A 21,117-nucleotide genomic window follows, 5' to 3' on the forward strand; every position below is an offset into this window, starting at 1 on the left:
CCTCATGATGTAATCTAGCAAATAATACGCTTGCCGTTTAATTTTGCCACCATTTTTAATTTCAACGCAAGCGTTTTTATTGAAGCTAAGCTACAAATTCTTTCTAGTTTTAAGTGCATTTATAAATAAAACACTGAAATTTAATTTTTTTAATTATTTTTTATTTTTAACCTTTTAGTAAATACATTTTTTGACCACTGAGAAGTCCATAAACAAATTACAGTTAATTTAGGCCGAAAATGTAGATAAAAACTTTTAATTGCCTGAACTACAAATGCCAAGTTACAGCTAATTCGGACTAAAAATGAAGACAAAATCCTCAAAACACCTGAAATCGAGTGGTTTCAGTTCGATTGGTCAATAGCAACTGTGTTAAAGATGAGTTACTAGATTTGAACTAAACAGGCACCAAAGCTAGTTTAATAAAACACTGTAAAAATAAAATCAATAATTTTCTAGTAATGACTAAGACTTTTAAACTTTAGAGGATGGTCTAATGTAACCCAGCAAAAAAAGTACTCCCAAAATCAAGGGTTTTGTAAGGGATTTTTGGCAGCCGTAACTACTCGCAAACCCCTTTTCTTCCCCATTATTTTTACAAGGGCATGTCGCACTCAGTTTGCAATTATTTTATGACCACTAGAATAACTAGTTATTCTGTGGCCACTAGAAATTGAAAAGTAAGTTGAAAAAAATTATATTTTTAGAACAGTTGATGTAGAGATTTTTTTAATTTCATCACACATCTTACTTTTATTTTATTTCGCTGTCTGCCCGAATTGAACCCACGAACCCTCTGATTTCTAGCCAAAGACACTACATACTATGCCACGCTCACGAACATTAAGGGTTGCTTAAGAACTTAAATGTGCAGTGCACATGTGCACCACGAACTGTTATTTTTTAATTAAAAAAAAACTCGCGTGCCGACAGTGAGCGTTGAACACACAACCTTAGGATTCATAGTCGGGCACACATTCACTGTGCCACCGTCCTCATTATTTAGTGAGGAGCAAAGTAAGTAGGTTTGCCTTGTAATTTTTTTAAGAAGTATCCCATTACTTTTCAGATTACTTGTAGTGGGAAAAGAAGCTTGTTTACATTACTTTGTAATGGCTTACGTAATGACTAATGGATCCGAATTTTTGCTGGGAAGGAATATATAAAAGTACACTTAACATTACACACATAGAACATGACAATCTTTGTACTGTTTGTAGTGGTGTATGTGCTTCCACTTCTTGAGTTATTTGGCAAATTATCTACGATTAGATAACGCTTGCGAGTTTTGTATACGGTTCAAAATACGATTGACACTTATTTTACTCTGTTCGCACAAGAAACGGTCGTGAAGCGCGTAAATGTGTTTGTAGTGGTGGAAAAAATACTCGAGTGCAAGAAAGCACTTGTATTAAAAAGCATAAGACCCAAAACACTTGCGTGTACTCAAGTGGCTTATAGAGACAAGTGGCTGAGTGATAATCTCTGATGGCATGGGTATTTGCGAAAGTAGACGGGACGTGTAGTCAAGTAGTTTACATATTTCTCAAGTAGTTTACATGCACAGTGGCATTGACATCATGCGTAGTCCAACACCCCTTTGGGATTACCTAGGGAACTATTGGAGATTGGTTGCCCTCCATAGAGCTTTCAGGTTCTATCTCTCTTTCGCTATGGAGCTGATGAACGGCAAACTATTTATGTGTGAAAGTGCTCCCGACAAGAACGTAAGATATCTGTGATAGTGTTAGACTGTCGTCCGTGGAGTCATTAAAGCTGTTACTACCTTTAGAGAATAACACTGGAGTAAAAGCACTGGGAGGACAAAAATAAAATCCTACGCTAGCATGGCCCGAATAGAAAAGACAACGTAGATGCTGTCGACGACGCGGAAATGCTACTGGACAATAGAGGATCCATCGACATCATCGCCCTACAAAATGTGTGCTTAAGGTCTTGCAGATCAATCTGAAGCACTCTAGATAACCTGCATAAAATCGCTTCAGATAACCTGCATAAAATCGAGGATCACTTTAAATAGAACGATAGTTGGTGGCGTAGGGTTTTTACAGCTTTTAGGTATCTATCTGGGTCAGAAAAAATCAAACCGAACAAAGACATGTCACTAACCTTCACATTTGTGTACAATTTTGACATTCTGTGTGGAAGGTACGCAAAGGATTGGATCGAAAAACATTACATCGCTGTAAACAGTGTGGTCCTGTTTACAAAAATACTTTCGGTAAAAATTTGCTAACGATGCTGGCACAGCCCTTAAGCTGCACTTAAGCGAAAATGTTGAATTTCTGTGAGGGAATGAAATTTTGTCTATTTTTTATTTCTTTTTGGAACAATATCAAAGAAGTAATGAGTGTTTTTTTAAGGCGTGATATCTCTGGAACAGTTGGTCAAAAAAATCTGAAAGTATACTGAAATGTTTTGCTGAGGAGCAGCATCACCACAGCAAAAAATAAAGAAATCCACATTTCACTCAGAAATCTCCATATATACAAATGTAAATTATGTACTTCTATCAAAACATATCTTTCGACTATTTAGCATTTTGTTTTACATCGCCTTTTGTATTCCTTTCATCGACCGAACAAATACAAACATGTTCATGTTCCAGAATTGAAGATAGATTTTTTGTCAACTTCAGTGTTTTTGATTGTCTCCCGAAATTGAAATTTTTCATTTCCCTTTTGAAATAAAAGTAACTCGAATCGAATGGTAGTTGTCTGCCTTAAATTAACTGACAACTAAACATGTCAGGCAAAAGCAAACTTTTACTCTTCTTACCACTTGTTTGCTGTTTGTTTTTTTATCGTTTGTGTACTTCCATTCGTTTAACTTACCTTATTGTCACAAATGCAGATGCCGTTGATCTGCCATATTCATTTTTTACCGAACATTCATAGCGTCCACCGTCGAATATGGTGACGTTGCGTACAAACAGACTGCCCGTGCCACTGATTTCGTATTTGTTCGTTAACAAAACATTCGGATCAATAATACGGCCATCTCTGCGCCATGTAATCTGCAAACAAGAAAAATCGTCATGAAAAATTCAATATCAGAAAAACAAGGCAAGGTCCCACTGGACGTCAGTGAATGGCCGGCCACCTTATGTCACCCCTTGATTAAAAGTTGTCCACACAAATGGTCAGCCAGTAAACAACCAACCATGGAAATACCATAAATAAAATCAATCAAGTTCACAACAATCTTCTCCAACTCAATTCAACCACCTCATGACTCACCTGTATGCCATCTGAATCCTCTGTTTTGCAGGGCAACTCAATGCTGGTGCCACTCAAGGCATCCAGGTCGAATGGTTTAATCAGCAGACGTGGAGCACTGTTGACCCGTTCCACGGTAACGGTGGCCGATATCTTTGTACGCCCGTTATCGTTCTCCGCAATACAGGTATAGACGCCTATCAGAAGGAAAAAACAACAAAACCAAATAAATTACAGGCAAAGCCAAATTGAAAAATAGTTAGAAACAAAAAAACTCAACTCTTCCATTTGAAAGGCAACATAATGGGAAACAGGACATACAATTTTAATGATTGTTTTCGGCTTATTTGTCGTATAATTAAAACAAACAATATTGATTAATTTATTATTCTCATTCGAGTATCGAGTTTTGTTTTTATTGTTTTTGTAATGTGGCTTTTGGCTGGCTAATGTATATTCTGTGTTTATTTATTTTTATCATTAAACTTCATCAGTATTAAAGTCATACGAGGTATAACAATTCTGGTTTATTTCAGCATTAGCATATTATGAAGAAATGTTTCAAACTGGGGTGTAGGTTTCCAGTCGGTCAGTAACACTGTGAAAATTTTTAACCATATTCTGACACCGCAGCGTGATAGAAGACCAAAAAATAGAAGACACGTGTCTCGCCGTTTTTCCATATTTCATCAACTTTCGCGGTTGTAGGCCTCCAAAAGTTTGAGGCTTTGATGTAAAAAGGGGTAATTTTTCAAGACTATATCTTCCAAATCGTTAGGAATTTTGAATTTATATCAGAGGCAAAGTTGTAGATCTTGTCTTAAGGAACAAAAATTGTGAACACATATAATCCATCAAACTTCATCTGCAAGGTCAAAATCGCCATAGTCAAATTTCTTTTAAAAATTTTCTCGGGTTTTGGTCTGCAGCTATCAAACCGATCAAATTTGAAGCAAATAACCAACTACAAAAATGTACCTCAGATCCCAATAAACATCTTTCTACACGCAGAGAAAAAAATATGTTTGATCCAACAATATTCCAAGAGCAAAATATGTATTGTTAACATATTGTTGGATTCCTCATGTAGTATTGTAAATCCAAAAATAGTTTGTGTCAACTGAACAATATTTCTCTCTTTTCTTCGAAAATTTGTTTCTCTTCTCTCGCTATTCGATGCCGTGTTGAAAAAACAATTTTGGTGAGTTGTGGTGTGTTTGTATGACATGCTGCCTTTACCTTTGTTTTTGTGTGTATGCACTTGTGAGACTCTTGTTTTTATTTGTTTCTGTTTTGTTTCATTCTTCTTTCCTTTTCATGTTTGTTATGCTGTTTAATTATTCCTTATGTTGTGGTGGGTTCTTGTGGCTTTTTGTTTGTCTTTGTTGTCAGTCAATGCAGCAAACCATGTATTGTGTTCATCAATGATTGCAATATTATACGCGACATTTATATCCAAGTTATGCGAAAAGTGTATATGAGAAGTATATGCACTGAAATCAAAAATGTCTGGGCTGGTTTTCTGTATTGACAATACTTTTTGTTAACAAAATTAGATTATGATTGTTCCTACAATCGGTATTGTTAACGATTTTTACAATATTGCGGAAATTCGAAAGTTGTTTTTGTTTTCTATGTTTGGAACAAAAGATGGTATTTTTGGATTTGGATTACAATGTTTGAACAAAACAAACACATTTTTGGAACCAAAATAAATATTTTTGTTCCAACAAAAGCGAAAAATATTTTTTCTCTGCGTGTAGAACATATGAACTCTGTTAGACTGTTCTTAAAGGTAAAAAAAAACAAAGCACATGAGATTTTTATCCTGTTTTCTCTGGTTCTGATCCACCGATAATAAACCGTTCAATATTCAAGAAAACAACCAACTGATATAATGTAGCAAAGACATCAATGAACAACTTTCTGGAACAAGCGATGTGTCTATGAAAGGTTCTTAAAGGTGAAAATAGCAAAAAACCTTTGAAAATGTTTAATTTTTACACTTCTTTCTCCGATTCTGGCTCAAAGATACCCAACCGCCAAAAATTAGGTATACTGTCAACTACAAAAATGTACCTAAGATTTCAGTAAGCAACTTTCTAGAACATATGAGAATTCTAGGAATGATTCTCTTGGCTGAAATTCACGAACAATTAAATTATTTTTAACATTCCCCCTGCTCAGGTTTGGAAATAACAAACTGTTAAAAACTCAAGTAAACTTGAAAGATTTGGTATTTACAGACCTGGGCAGGAAAGAATGATCTAAAATAATCGAATTTTGAGCTTGAGGAATCGTTCCTAGAATCTTCATATGTTCTAGAAATTTGTTATTGAAATCTTAGGTAATTTTTTGTAGTTGACGGTATCCTTTATTTTTGGGCGGTTGGGTATTTTTGGACCAGAATTGGAGAAAAAAGTGTAAACATTGTGTCGAGGTTTGAGCCATCCCAATACCAAACTATGATATCGATATTAATGATATCAAACTCGACATTGACGTGATTGTCTTATCGATAATTTGCCATCACTTGTCAACCAAATTGGGAATAAGCAAGATCGCCTTGATCGTCAACACAAAACCAAAAATAAAAGTTTTAATTAGTGACCGCCTGCGTCCATATTTTGAAACGTTTGTTTTTATTTTTTATTCTTGTGTGGCAATTTTAAATTGCATTTGAATTACACCACGTAAGTATATTTGAAATACTTGTGGTGTCCTTTCTGTGTATTTGCTGTTTTGTTTAGTTGTTGCATTTCCCGCCAGCAACGATTTTCTTGACCTTAATTTACGCCCGTAATTTAAGTCAAAATTGCAGATTCCTCGTCCTTTTAGGGGAAATCTGTACATGGTCCTTCGAGCCTTTTAAACAAATTAGCGGCCTAGACTTGCCATTAAGTATAAAAAACACAACAATTTCCAAAAAAAAAAATAAATAAATAAAAATCTACCTAATAAAATCATTTTGTTTGCCATCAGTGTTGAAACATTTCGCCAGTTGCTTCTAATTTATGCAAAAAGTACGGCAAATGTCAACACTATCATTGAGTCAAGAAGAAGAACAAAAAAAAAAACATTTGTTTTTGCAATATTTATTGCTCATTTATAATTCACAAATAAAAGTAAAACAAATTACGGAAAACATATATTTAAAAATTTTCATATTTATAATAAAATCACCACTTCACATTAAATTTCTTATTTTTCTATTTTACTTTGTGAATAAATAACACGGACAGACGGCCGGTTTGTTTACATAGTGTTATACACATTTGCTCTGTTCCTTTACGTGCCTGAGGTTACCATTTCTTACCATTTTTAACCTGTAAAGTGTTCCCTTACTTTTAATAGCATACAATTTATATGATAGCAGTTTACCACTTTTACCATTTTTTTCCACTGCTACCATTTTTAAAAGTAAAGGAACAGACCAATTATAAGTAACGATTACTGAATATCAGTGATCATATTAAAATAAGAGGTCAGTTAGTGAAAACGTAACCTAACGTAACAGAACACACGTAACATAACGTAATTCGTTACGGTGATTGCATTTCATTGTATTCCATTTCATTATTAAATAATATCACAAATAAAATTAAAAAAAATAAATTAAAATATATCAATAAAATAAAAATATAAATAATTAATAAAAAATATAAATAAATAGTGGACTTTACTCCCAAAGTTTAAAAAATAAACTTTCGAGTAGTATATTTATAAAAAACTATTAAAGCCGAAATAAAAATAAATTAAATAACTTCAGTCTCTTTATCTTGAAAGAAACTTGATAGTTAAAGAAGGCAAATAGTGATAATAATATAAAATATATAAAAATTAATATAAATTACATATATAAAATAACAAATAATAAAATAAAAAATAATTGTATAATAACATAATAATAAACAAATATTGAAATGGGATCAACAATTTGCACACGTTTCGAATACGAACGGGATAATTTGGTGGGATCATGTGCCAAGATATTAAATACCCCGGAAAAAGATCTATCTGAATCGTTGATAGAAACTAAGTTAGAGTCAATCGATGAGGATTGGCATAACGTCCGTAGGGCTTTCGAGAGCGTTTATCTTGCAGATGACATGGCAGTAAACGGTGAATATAAAAAGAAAGCAAAGGAAGATTTTGCGTCCGCTCGGGACCAATATCAAACAACCAAAGCCAATTTAATGGAAATTTTAAAAAAGAGAAGAAATCTTTCCAATAATTTAGTGGGGGAAGATACTACAAATCCCTCAATGTTTCATAGTTCAAGCATGTTTCCCCCAACCACAACTTTTGATTTGTCGGAGGGGTCCATTAAAGTGCCACCTTGTGATACGAAAGACTTCTACGGAAGTTACGAAGAATGGCCAACTTTTAGGGATATGTTTACGGCCATATATGGTACTCATGCCAGATTGACATCTGCGCAAAAATTATATTATCTAAAAAGTAAAACAAAAGGTGAAGCTGGGAGAATCGTTGATCGATTTCCTTTGACAGATTTCAATTTTACCCTAGCATGGGATGCATTAAAGAAACGTTACGAAAATAAACGTGTGTTAGTAGACAATCAACTCAGACTTTTGTTTGAAGTTCCACCTGCAAAATCTGAGAACAGTGAAGATATAAAACGGATCCAATTAACTATTAGCGATTGTCTCGCAATTCTCCAGGCTCACGAAATCAGTGTGAGTCAGTGGGATCCGACATTAATTTATTTATGTTCTACGAAGCTTCCTATAGAGACATTGACATTGTCGGAACAATCTCTTGAATCTCATTCCGAGTTACCAAAGTGGTCTCAAATGGAAGAGTTTCTAATTAATAGGCATCAGGTGTTGGAAAGAATTGATCGCCTCAAAAGTCAGACAGTTCCTCAACCTTCTCGATTTGATTACGGAACTCAACAAACTTCCATATTCCAAAATTCAAATAGATGTGTTCTATGTGGAAAAAATCATTTGTTGAAAAATTGTTTAAAGTTCAATAGCATGGCCACACTCCAAAGGATTGAAGTGGCAAGAGAAAACCGACTATGTAATAATTGTCTAACAAGTGGACATATTACTCCAGAATGTATCAGCATGCATAGATGTATGCATTGCAGCAAGAAACATCATACGAAGCTTCATTTGACAAACGCATCACAAGAACAATCGACTGCTAATGCCGTAGCGCGTAAAATAAACAGTTTTCCTCAACCACGAATGAGTCGACAAACTGAAACACACTTCACGACTGGTGAACAGCAGAATGAATTGCCTTGCTCCTCCAGTTCGGTATCCGAAACCAATACTCAAACGTACATGACTTTGAGTAACGATGATGTTATGTTGCCAACTGCGTTGGTACAAATTAAACATCGTGGTAAAATTTCTACTATAAGAGCTATTTTTGATTCAGCTTCTAAACGATCTTATTTCACGAATGAATTAACAAAGCGCTTGAAAATAGAAACTAAACAGGCCGAGTTCCACATTAGTGGATTATGTGGCACAATGGTGGCTGATGCTAACAAATCATGCAAACTAGCATTATGTGCCGACAAACACAATTTCGAACTCCACACTGAGGTGATAGTAGTTCAAAATCTGACTGGTTTAATGCCAACAAGATCACTCCCCAACTTGAATTTAAGCGAAGTGGTAGATTTAAATCTGGCTGATCCAGAGTTTGCCATTTCAGCACCGGTGGATATGTTAATTGGAAGTGACATACTCCCATCCTTAATACTAAATGGTATAAGAAAGAATGTGCTCGGAAAAATGATAGCACAAAATTCAGTTTACGGTTGGTTTATTTTCGGACCAATAACATACGACAGTATCGTGTCGGCCCCAAACGTGGGATATTCAAAGATAGAAGACAATACAAATATAAAATCAATCAAATTCTGTGAATAAGAGGAAGTCAAACGGGCTCCTATTCTAACAAAATCCCGTAAACAACTTTACGATGAAACAAACAACCGTCGACAGGACGGAAAATCAGATGCTAAAATGCCATTACCGTTTTCAGAATCGCATCGATTCGGAATGTTACCTAATGATAATGAAGAATGTGTGGAAAAATTTGACGATGAAAACACGATCCGTCGACCGGACGAAAAGTCTGATGTACAATTTTCGTTTTCGTTTTTAGAATCGTCCCGATTCAGAACAAGACTCCACTGTACGAATGTGAAAATGGCAAAACAAATAAAAAAATACGAATTCCTTGCTAGTACTGGCAATGAATTGTCAGAAAAGAACATAGTCATAAAAAATATCCAACAAAGTAGATCAAATATAAAGCATATTGATTCAAAGAGATATCTGTACTACTTCTTACATTACGCGGTCTTTCACCCGGAAAGTACCAGTAAAATATGTATGTTTATTAATGACTTATACCAATCAAAAAGTTCTTACTCAATGCTACAGTAATTATAAGCAACGAACTGATTTCAGCAAATTTAAAACAGTACATTTACATGTGCGTATATAACGGTGACATCGAGAAATTAACACGCGAATCTGATATTCCGTGTCAGAGTATTTTGTATCGAAAGGACATACAAGGTCCCTCGGTAGATTATGGAAATTTTAAATTTGGTGTTAGCTGTGAGTCATTTCTGGCAATAAAAACGTTATTGCAGGTGGCCACAGAATGGCAAGTTGACCGGCTGCTAGCAGCAAATATACTTCGAAAAGAATATGTGGTTGACATGTTAGCAGGCGGTCACACAAGATATTTAGCTTTAACGGCACAAGAATATATGACATTTAGGGGAAATCGAGCGGATTTCCGTTAAAGAAAATAACGATCGTTCATTTTCTTAATATATATTCCCAATATTTATTTTATGACAAATTGAACAAACATCTTTCGTCTGATCTTGCAAAAGAAATACTATTCGATTCCGCAAATCGGCTGGAATTTATATTTTTGACATTTAAGAGGAAATCAAACGAATTTCCGTTGAAGAAAAATTTGATAAATGTTCTATTTGATATTTATCCTCACTATTCGTTCTATGCTGAATTGCATGATAATGTTGCAATCGCAACACAAAGCAAATCAACTGTTCCAGCGGATCAGCTGGCTTCTAAGTCGAAAAGAAATACCTACAAGGAACAAGTCTGTGGTATAACATCCACGAAATGCGTTAATTTGGTTCGAATTATTATGTATGGTGCAAGGACGAACAAAACATAACTAACGGGCCATATATCGTATGGTCAATTTCTGTTTCTTTGTTCCTTAAGTATCTTTTCAGAAATATGAATGGATTTCAAGTGCGCTATGCTGTTTATTGCAAGCACAATATTATGATGACTGAGTCCATATCGAAGAACACGGCAAATTGCAGAAAAGAATACGTATCAAAACCCAACGACCACTGCATAAATGTCATAGTGAAGGTCAATTTTGGTGCATCGTCAACTATACGGATATCCATTGAATTATATCTCCCATTGATACAAACGAAATCAATCATGGAAATTCGCTCACGCAGAGAGGAAAGAAGTCAAAAAGAGAGATCGCAGCAACAGAAGGCTCAACGACGGAAAAACCTGGATGAAGGTTCCAAATATCCTGCAGGAACAAACTACTAATTTTGCATGTCGAGGTTTGAGCCATCCCAATACCAAACTATGATATCGATATTAATGATATCAAACTCGACATTGACGTGATTGTCTTATCGATAATTTGCCATCACTTGTCAACCAAATTGGGAATAAGCAAGATCGTCTTGATCGTCAACACAAAACCAAAAATAAAAGTTTTAATTAGTGACCGCCTGCGTCCATATTTTGAAACGTTTGTTTTTATTTTTTATTCTTGTGTGGCAATTTTAAATTGCATTTGAATTACACCACGTAAGTATATTTGAAATACTTGTGGTGTCCTTTCTGTGTATTTGCTGTTTTGTTTAGTTGTTGCATTTCCCGCCAGCAACGATTTTCTTGACCTTAATTTACGCCCGTAATTTAAGTCAAAATTGCAGATTCCTCGTCCTTTTAGGGGAAATCTGTACACATTGAATATTTTCAAAAGTTTTTTTGCAGCTTTCACCTTTAAGAAACGTTCATAGACATTTCGCATGTTCCAGATGTTCATTGTTCATTGATGTCTTTGCTACATTATTGCAGTTGGTTGTTTTCTTGAATACTGAACGGTCTAGTATCTGTGGAGTAGAACCAGAGAAAACAGGATAAAAATCGCATTTGCTTTGTTATTTTGACCTTTAAGAACCGTCTGCACAGAGATCGTATGTTCTAGAAAGATGTTTATTGGGATCTAAGGTATATTTTTGTAGTTGGTTGTTTGCTTCAAATTTAATCGGTTTGATAGCTGCAGACCAAAACCCGAGAAAAAATTTTAAAAGAAATTTGACCTTGACTATTTTGACCTTGCAGATAAATTTTGATGGATTATATGTGTTCACAATTTTTGTTCCTTAAGAGAAGATCTACAACGTCTTGAAAAATGGCCGCTTTTTACATCAAAGCCTCAAACCTTTGGGGCCTACAACCGCGAAAGTTGATGCGATAGGGAAAAACGGCGAGACACGTGTCTTCTATTTTTTGGTCTTCTATCACACTGTGGAGTCAGAATATGGTTAATAAAACATGACTCAAAAAATTACACACAGTGTAATTTTGCTGAAGCCGTACTTGATCCCTTTATGAAGTAACATCCGAAAACGATATGAGTTTATTACATTTCGTAATTGCAAAAAAAATATAAAAAACACAATAAATGCGTTAAGTTCGGTGGGCCGAACTCGTTATACCCTCCACCACGAGTTGTATTGAACTAAAATGGAACAAATGGTTTCCTTTCGTTTATGAAGAAGACTAAATACCAAATTTCAGCAATTTCAAAATACCGAAATTCGGGAGGTATTATCTAACAGTAAGGTTATTCCCTAGGCAACATAGTACGAGAAATGGAGGTGGGGAATTAGCTTTCCTATTGCACCGGTCTGCTTAATACAGACCTATCTCACTTGAGCCTGGATTTAATGATCCGTGCATGAGATGTATGGGGGGTAGCAGTGTGGTGTGGAACTGCCGAGGAAGTTGTCGCTGAACGTATACATGCCGTCGATATATAGATGAACTCCAGGTTATAGGCCCAACCCGCTTTTGGAAGGTCATAACCGTCAGGTTTTGGGTGACTTAGGTGCTTATCATGAGTTGTGGCATTCGGTCCCTGGAAATTACCAGAGTTGTATAGTGCTGGCTGAGCAGATTGATAGCTCTACGTTTTGTACGGTCAATGAGGACACCTATAGCAGAATTAGCGAAGAGTGTCACAGTTCGCCAGACATAACCATTGTGACACCTGGTCTGACAAATAACGTTACCTGTCAACCCGCCGTTTCCCTTGGATCAATCCATCTCCACATAATTGTCTTTATCAACAGACCGCCAGATTTCGTCAACTCTGAACGATGCACTTTTATCAATAAGCAAATAGGCGTGATGAGTTCCGACGAGCCAACCGCAGTGACCCCAATTAAATCATCTGAAGAGTTGCAACATTGATGCCGGAATAAGTGAGCTATGGGCAACGGTTGAGTCATGCTCAAACATCGGAAAGAAGAAAGATAGGACCTCAGCCACGTTTGGCGACGTTATGCTGATTGATCCGCGAAAGTTATTTTAATCGCCAGTTTGTCGAGCACACCTCGAGTTACAGGACGAAGATATAGTAATCCGTTGCATTACAATGGATTATGTTACGAATGTCATCAGAAAGCTAAATCATCCAAAGCGTTAGGCACTGATGGAATCTCTATGGTAATGTCCAAACAGCTAGATGAGCCGGGAGTTGAGTATCTCACCCAAAGTTAAAAGTTAATAACTAATCAAATTTGTTCTGGTCGGAATCCGTCTTCCATAAAACATTTCATGCAGACATTGCAAATTGAACTATAACTATTTTTAATTATTATTGTAGTAAAAAGTTTTTAAAAGGGTACTTTTGAAAAAATTGTGTCGATATGCAAAACTATACTTTTCTTCCCAATCTTACCTCGTACTAAATAAATTCCATTCATTTAACTAATTAATTAGCGGTTTTAATAAAATAGTTTTTGCTTTAAAATTAACTTTAACACTTGCATTTAAGATGAAATAACAAAATAACATTGTATTTCAGTTGAAAATGCCAACAATGTACAGTGGTGGCCCTTACATGGGTGGGTGTGACAAAAATACTTCTAGATAATATATCGAACTGAAATTTTTATCAATGGGTCCTCGTGGCCTAAAAATACTCTAACAAAAATATTGCAGTCCTACGTCCAAGATTTCACGTGGTTCCCATGTAACGAATCATCTTGAATTTAAGTATTTTACTGTTACCAAGAAATTATTCCACCAAATTTGCTGTAATTCGGTACCAGTAGTGCGATTCTGTAACTTTTTTTAATAACGAACCGACATCGGTAGTTAACGAAAATATTCGGTTGAGTTAACGAATGTGCTATTCTGTAACTTTATGTTACCGATTGTAGAAATCGTTAACTCATACCGACGAATATCAGCTAACGTTTTTCCTCTTTAATAAGTAAAACAAAGGTTAGCGCAGTCTTCATACGTAGGGTACCATGGGGCAGCTTCGCCACTGTTGCGCCTTCGCCAGCGCCGATTTAATTAATGCTACATAAATGTGGTCCAAGGGAAAGTTATGAGTTAATCGAAGATCTACAAGTTCTCATTGATGATCTTTACCCAGCTTCAATAAAATCGGCGCTGTCGAAAGCACAACAGTGGCGAAAGTTATACAAAGTTACACTTATGTAAATGCCTTAAGAAGATTTTTCTCAATAGGGCGGAATTTACCTTGTGTGCCCTCTTTATGATCTTCATATATGTTCATATAAAAACGCTGTTGTTAATGAAATCATCAAAATACAGCAATAATGTACTGTCGTTAAGACTTAACGACTACTTTTTTTGGTTGTTAACTTAACAATAATTTTCGGTAATTAACGACAAAATTTACCGACAAAAATCGTTAAAACTGGTTACAGAATAGCACTTACCGAAAATTATCGTTAACTACCGACATTCGTCGTTAATTCTGTCGTTAAGGAGTTACAGAATCGCACTACAGGAGTTATTATTGCATGGTAAGTATCCCCACGAAAAATTTTAAGTATTGGTCCATGATTTGGTTTACTCCCCGTATGATTTATATATCGATAATGAACTCAGAGTTCAGAACACCAACTTTTAAAGAAAATTTATATCGGTCCACTTTTGACTACAGCCTCCATATAGGGTTACCATCCTTTTTCGGTACTTTATAAGCTTTATTCACCTTTTTCTGCAGAATTGCCTGTAATCATGTATTTTTAGTTTTCAGTGCAGGGAAAATCTCCACGTTTTGGCGTGGCCCAACATTAATTAGGGTGTCACAAAAAAGAAAAATTATTTGTTAAAGTTAATACGCCCAAAACATTGTCTTTTTCTTTCACGAGTTTTCAATGTGGCTCTAAGTTACCATGACAATAGAAATGTCTGATAGTACAAAAACATTTATTGAACATAAATAAAATTTCAAAAAATATAAATTCAGCAACTAAGAATAGGAATTAAACTTTTGGTCATAACTGCCAAAACCGTAAATTTCCGCAAAAAGTCTATACAATTTTGACATCTACAGGCACTAGGCTATAATTTGGTACTAGTGACCATTCTTCAAATTTTTGGAAAGTAACTAAAACTTTAAGGAAATCCATGCATCTATATTAAATATTTTCATTTTGACCAATATTATAACCAAAATATTTGCAACCCTTGTAATTTAGAGGAATTTTCATAACTAGAAAAATTAAGCTTAGACAATTTACTAAATGATTCAACTTAAGTTAATGCGTTAATAATAGTACTTTGTTTCATAAATTCTCTTAGAATATAACTATTTTTTTCTCAGTTTTAAATACATTTTTTCTTCTTAATTAGTCATGTTTGTGAGGCTTTTTCTCCTTAAGAAAAATAGAAAAAACGAGTTGGGTTTGGAAAAATTTGGAATGTTTTGAAGCGATTTGCATCCACAGTGCAATGCTCCTTTATTTTTTATTTAATTTTTTCTTTTAAGGATTTCAGTTACTTTAATGGACAGAAGCGTTTTTAAATTTTCCTTTGTTTTTGTAACAACTGCAAAACAAGCAAATTTTGCCTCAGTACATAAGAAGCTGCGTTTCTTGTTTAAGTTATTTCTGGTAACAGACTTAATTATATTTTTATATAATTATTTTTACCAGAAATGACATAAACAATAATACCCTTCGCTTATGTACCGCAGCTTTAAAGTTTTTACAAAATTTCTTTTTGTAAAGATATGTTTTGTTTGTGAATAATTGCAAAAGTTAAGCCTTTGATAGCCCAATTTTCATTTAAAAATTCTTGTCTTTCAATTAAAAATTCTTGTCCCCAATATATGTATGTATTTCATTTGTAAATTTATACCTGCAATATTCGTGTGAATGTGCTACGTCGGCAAATAAAAAATTTGTATTTGACTTTGTTTTGCTTCGATTATGTTGAACTTACTAAAAACCACCCACGATAGCATCTGTAGCCAATGTTCAATGTTGTATTTTTTGTTGTTGTATAGGATTTCAATGACCTTTTACATTCATATGTTATTTTTTTTTTGCCTTTACCTGAATCCGATTCTTGTGCTTTATTTATAATCAATTCGGTATTTTCATTTTCCAGAACCACATGGCCATTGTTTTCGGATGAGGGTGTAATTGGTTCGCCATTAAATTGCCACGATATCGTTGGTATTGGATTACCATCTGCGTCACATTCAAGAACGAAATTTCTGCCAACTTTAATTGTTTGATTCTGCGGTGCCATAAGTATTTCGGGTAATTCTGAAAAAATAAAAAAAAAACAGTTTTAATTCTAATTTATTTGAACAGAATCATTTTATATCCAATAGTAATTTGAACAATTTCATAAGAAATTTGAATTTATTGAACTTGGAATGCGCGTTAATTCGTTTATGACGTATTTTTTTCCATTTTTTCTTAAAATAACAAGAAACTTTTAAAAATTGAGAATAATTTATGTCCTACTTATCTTGCATCTTCTTTACATTCCGTCATTCTACCGATATTCGTCACTGAAATTCTTGTATCGATAACTTTGAGTTACAGAATATCACTTTCAGTATTTCAAACGAACATTTTCGTTAATTAGTCCCAATTTACATTAGGCGAGTTTACTTGCGGCAATTGTCAGTTTGTGGGTGAGAGAGGGTGTTGAGAGGCAAAGGGTTACCATATACCTCACCTCTCTCTCCATCAAACTGACAATTGCCGCAAGTAAACTCGCCTAATGTAAATTGGGACTTATCGATATCGGTTCGGTAGAAAAAAAAAAACACAAGCAAACATGGCGTTAAGTTCGGTCGAATATTTTATACCCTTCACACGAAGTGTATTGAAGTAAATAGCAACAATTAATTTCCTTTCGTTTATGAAAGCAAAGGCGTCATCGAGGGCCGTCATCGCTGTTCTTTCCAAAACATGGACCAATACTATTAATTTTTCGAATTGAGCTTTTGTATCCTCTGGTAATACGCAATATTAAATTATAGCAATCTCGGTTCGAAAATTTGCAAAAAAAAAAAACATCTATACCAAAACTAGGTCCACGTTTTGGTTGATTTTTTGCAATGGAGGCTTTGAACCTGTATAAATGTTTTATACCTTTAGCGAAGACTAAATACCAAATATTTAGTTATTTCGGTTGAAAATCGGATTTACCGTTCTATGGGGGCTATATAAAGACGTGTGCCTATACCGGCAAATTTCTGGTGGAAAGTTTTATACCCCCTTTGCCATTTCGGTGGGATATAGAGGCCACAATTTTCATACCGAAACCGGAAGATACCGTCCTATGGGGACTATGCGAAGACGTGGACCTATGCCGACAAATTTCAGTTGGAAAGTTTTATACACCCATCGAAGAGTTAATACCAAATTTCAGCCCTTTCGAAGGGATATTGAGGCCACAATCTTCAAAATACATACCGAAAATCGGGAGGTACAGTCCAATGGGGGCTAAATGAAGGCGTGAACCTATATCGACAAATTTCAGGTGGAAAGTTGTATACACCCAATGAAGACAAAGTACCAAATTTCAGCCATTTCGGTGGGATACTGAGGCCAAAAATTTCAAAATACCGAAAACCGGGAGGTACCATTCTAGGGTGGCTATATTAAAACGTGGACCGATATAGCCCATTTCGATACCCAATATCCTAAGAGTAAACGTACATAGTTATATCGAGTGGTCTTGGATGTAGTTTTCGCGATTTAAAATTTAAAATCAATTTTTAACAATGATTGTACTCTTCAATTTTCTTGAATTGTTTTTGTATTAAACTACGATTAATTACAAAAATTGTAGGCCCTATTTGGTAGTGGGATTCGAATGACTACTATTTTTTCTTAATTTTTTTAAAATTTGTCCTTTATACCAGTGTGGAACATTTGTTATTTTACCAAAAAAATAAAAAAATACATTTTTCAATATTTGTTTTGTACACAGCTTGGGAATTATATGAATGGACATCCGAGACGAATAATCTGCCAAATATTAAAGTGATATTTTCACCAGAAGATGACTATTTAAATACGAAAGAGGATTTGAATTTGAAATATTAAATGACTAAACCTATTGCGGGCACAAAAGAACTTCATCCAGTAATACCCACTAATGAACGAGTGTACCGGTTTGACCCGGAACCATAATGTTTCGGCCAGCGGCTGCAAACCCAGCATTAAACTTATGCTTCTACGTAGGTTTAAATGCTGCTACAACAACAACAACTAATGAACGAGTGGTATGGTTTTTCAAAACGGTATCTCTTACATACCACCGGGTGCCACCGTGGTGCAATGGTATGCACACCCGCCTTGCACGATAAAGGTCGTGGGTTCGATTCCCAGGCCCGGCAACATCAAATTTTCAACGGTGGCAAAATACCCCTCAGTGATGTTGGCGACATTTCCTGAGTATTTCAGCCTTGTAAAACTTCTCTACAAGTGGTGTCTTAGGACACGCCGTTCGGACTCGGCAATAAACAGTAGGTCCCATATCATTGAGCTAATATGAATCGGGGTGCACTCATTGATATGAGAGAAGTCTCCCTTGTCCCATCTGGGATGTTTGTGGAACAATTATTATTATATTATCTCTTACATACTAATTGAGGCTATAAAGTATAGCCACCACGTGAACCAACCAAATACCCACTAATATCCGCTAAACCATTCTTTAAATCGCAAAATGAAGGAGTTTTTAAGATTGTTAAGATAATTTTTTTGTGAAATAACAAATGTTTCACACTGGTATAAAGTAAATTTGTCAATATAAAATTTTAAAAAATTAAGAAAAAACAAGTAAGCAAAGGCTATAGTCGGACGGGGCCAAACATGTGATACCCTACACCACAACCTGTAGGAGTTAGCTATGTGCACCCGCCTTGCACGCTGAATGTCCGGGTTCGATTCCCTTCAAATTGTCAACGTTGGCAAAATACCCCTTAGTAATGTTGGCGATATTTCCTGAGTATTTCAGCCATGAAAAACGTCTCTACAAGTGGCAACTTAGGACACGCCCAATGAATAGAATTTCAAAAATTTTGCACGAAACAAATTTATAAATCTATTTATTCATATTCAATTACACAGGAAAGAAGATGGTACTGACTTATACTGCGCTAACGGTGATATACCCTAGCCTCTGCCGTATAAAAATATATTTATTTTGTAACGAGTTTGCTTCAAAATACATGGAATCTGTAGATATCGTAATATGGGGCTATACCAAATCAATTTTAGTAAGCTAACTTCTGAGTTTTGGAAAAGTTTGAGAATTATTTTATCAGATTTGTAATTTTAGATGGATACGGCAAGGATTTTTGGAATTTCTGGGCTATTCTATTCTGGGCTATTATGCCAGGAAATATGACTTAACCCGGAAAAGGGACCAGAATAGGGTCCGTGACAAGACCCTTCTTCAAAAAAAAAAAAAAATAAATAAATAATAATAATAATCAAATAGATCCGATACGGGTCCTCACACTGCACTTTTCCCAAATTTTTTGTGGGAGGTACTCGAAGGACGGAACGATATAGTTCATATTCCAACCAGAAACATGACTGGATGAAATTATACGATGTGTAAAGTTTCGACCAGTCTGACCAATCTCCTTGAGAGTTATCTTGCAGATTTGCGGCCCAAATCTGCCGGAAAAAATTAAAAACGATTCGAGAGGACTCTTCTATTACCCTTTTCCGAATTTTGTGTGGGAGGTACCTAAGATGTGGACCGATATAGTCTTATCCGATCTATATCTGGAAGGAATAATAATATATGGAAAGTTTGGAGCAAATCGATTTCTCACTTCGCCAGTTATCGTTGAAATTTTGAAATGTTTTGGAGGAGGTGTGGACCGACATAGCCTACATTCGAACTTAAACAAAGTTTGGGCAAAATATTACGATGTATAAAATTTGGTTCAAATCGGTAGATCCGTTCGAGAGTTATCGTACGCATCAGCCAGATAGACATTAAGAGAGACAGATGAACGGACAGGGCTAAATAGACTCCAAAGTGTCAGAAACGAATTTTGTCCAAACATACTTGGGGTCTAAAACCAATATTTCGATGAGACACATCACTGGTCGTATTTTGTTTGTATCCCCTTTATCCTAAATCTTGAGGTATAAAATAGGTGGCGAGGCGACCCCATGTTGCAATATTTGTATAAAAAATCCAATTGGACAACTGAACAGAAAAATTCTCTGTCATGATAGATACAATTTGTAGCATGGTAGGAAATTGTGGTTCTCTACACAAAACCCATTATATATTAGGCAGTAGGCCCGTTATCTAGAAGACACGTTATTGCAATTTGCATCAGGGGAAATGTCAGTAGTTATTTTTCCATATGTAAGCTACTTTGCCGGTATATGCCCTCTAGGAATTAAAATATGGACCAAAAATTAAATTTTTATATTTTTCATACAAATGGTCTTTGTCACACGCTAAATAATATCAGATCATCATGCAAAATTATAGGCATTTTCTTCAACCTAAACTCCTACCTCCAGCAAAATTTCGCGACTATTGAGCTGTAATTGCGACCTCTAGCCTGTTTATGATAACACTACAAACAAAAAACTGAATATATTAGACTGTAACTCTGTTATCTGAGCACGTTATTCAATGTAATTGGCATCAATAGAAAGGTCAAGCGTTCCTCTTCCAAGTATAGCTTACTTGCCCGGAATGTCTCTTCCAGGAAAAAAGATATAAGCTGTATATTAAAAATTTTCACAATTTTCACACAAAAGTTCTGGTCCATTTAACCCTCTAAATATTATCTGATCGGCATCTCAAATTGCGAGCTACTTCTTTGTCATATACCCTTACCATATTTAAAATTTCGCGTTGATTGGACTATTATTGCGACCTACAGAGCAGCTACAAAATTGGATAAAAATTATGCTTTTGGTCAATTTCACCCGCTATATACTTCACCATCATCTCCAACAAAAATAGGGATCTATTCTGGTCTGAACCCGACCTCCATGCAAAATTTCGTGACGATCGGTCCATAATTGCGGCCTGGAGTCTGATTACAGTTTATAATGGACGGACGTACGGAGGGACGGACGGACACACATCTCAAAATCGCTTTATCTCGTCGAGATATAAAGATTGGTAAACCACATTGGGGGTCTCAGACGAATATTTCGCGGTGTTACATGAATTTTTCCCAAAACAAACTTATAATACCCTTTCCACATAGTGGTGTAGGGTATAAGTAGTAATCC

At 35.2% G+C, this 21,117-nt stretch overlaps 1 protein-coding gene across 4 annotated transcripts in view; it reads right to left on the reverse strand.

The window, feature by feature from the left end:
- Pxn (Peroxidasin) overlaps positions 1–21,117 on the reverse strand; it is a 384,372-nt gene that overhangs the window by 58,301 nt on the left and 304,954 nt on the right. For all 4 annotated transcript variants that reach the window (XM_073983523.1, XM_073983524.1, XM_073983526.1 and 1 more), the window contains exons 7-9: positions 15,922–16,137; positions 3,261–3,436; positions 2,856–3,037 (exon numbers count right to left, since the gene is read on the reverse strand). In XM_073983523.1, the coding sequence (XP_073839624.1) occupies positions 2,856–3,037; positions 3,261–3,436; positions 15,922–16,137 (574 nt within the window). The remainder of the gene's footprint in view (positions 1–2,855; positions 3,038–3,260; positions 3,437–15,921; positions 16,138–21,117) is intronic.

Source organism: Musca autumnalis, unplaced genomic scaffold (genome assembly GCF_047663935.1).
Source record: "Musca autumnalis isolate F117 unplaced genomic scaffold, ASM4766393v1 scaffold_4, whole genome shotgun sequence".
In the NCBI taxonomy this organism is placed as follows: Eukaryota; Metazoa; Arthropoda; class Insecta; order Diptera; family Muscidae; genus Musca; species Musca autumnalis.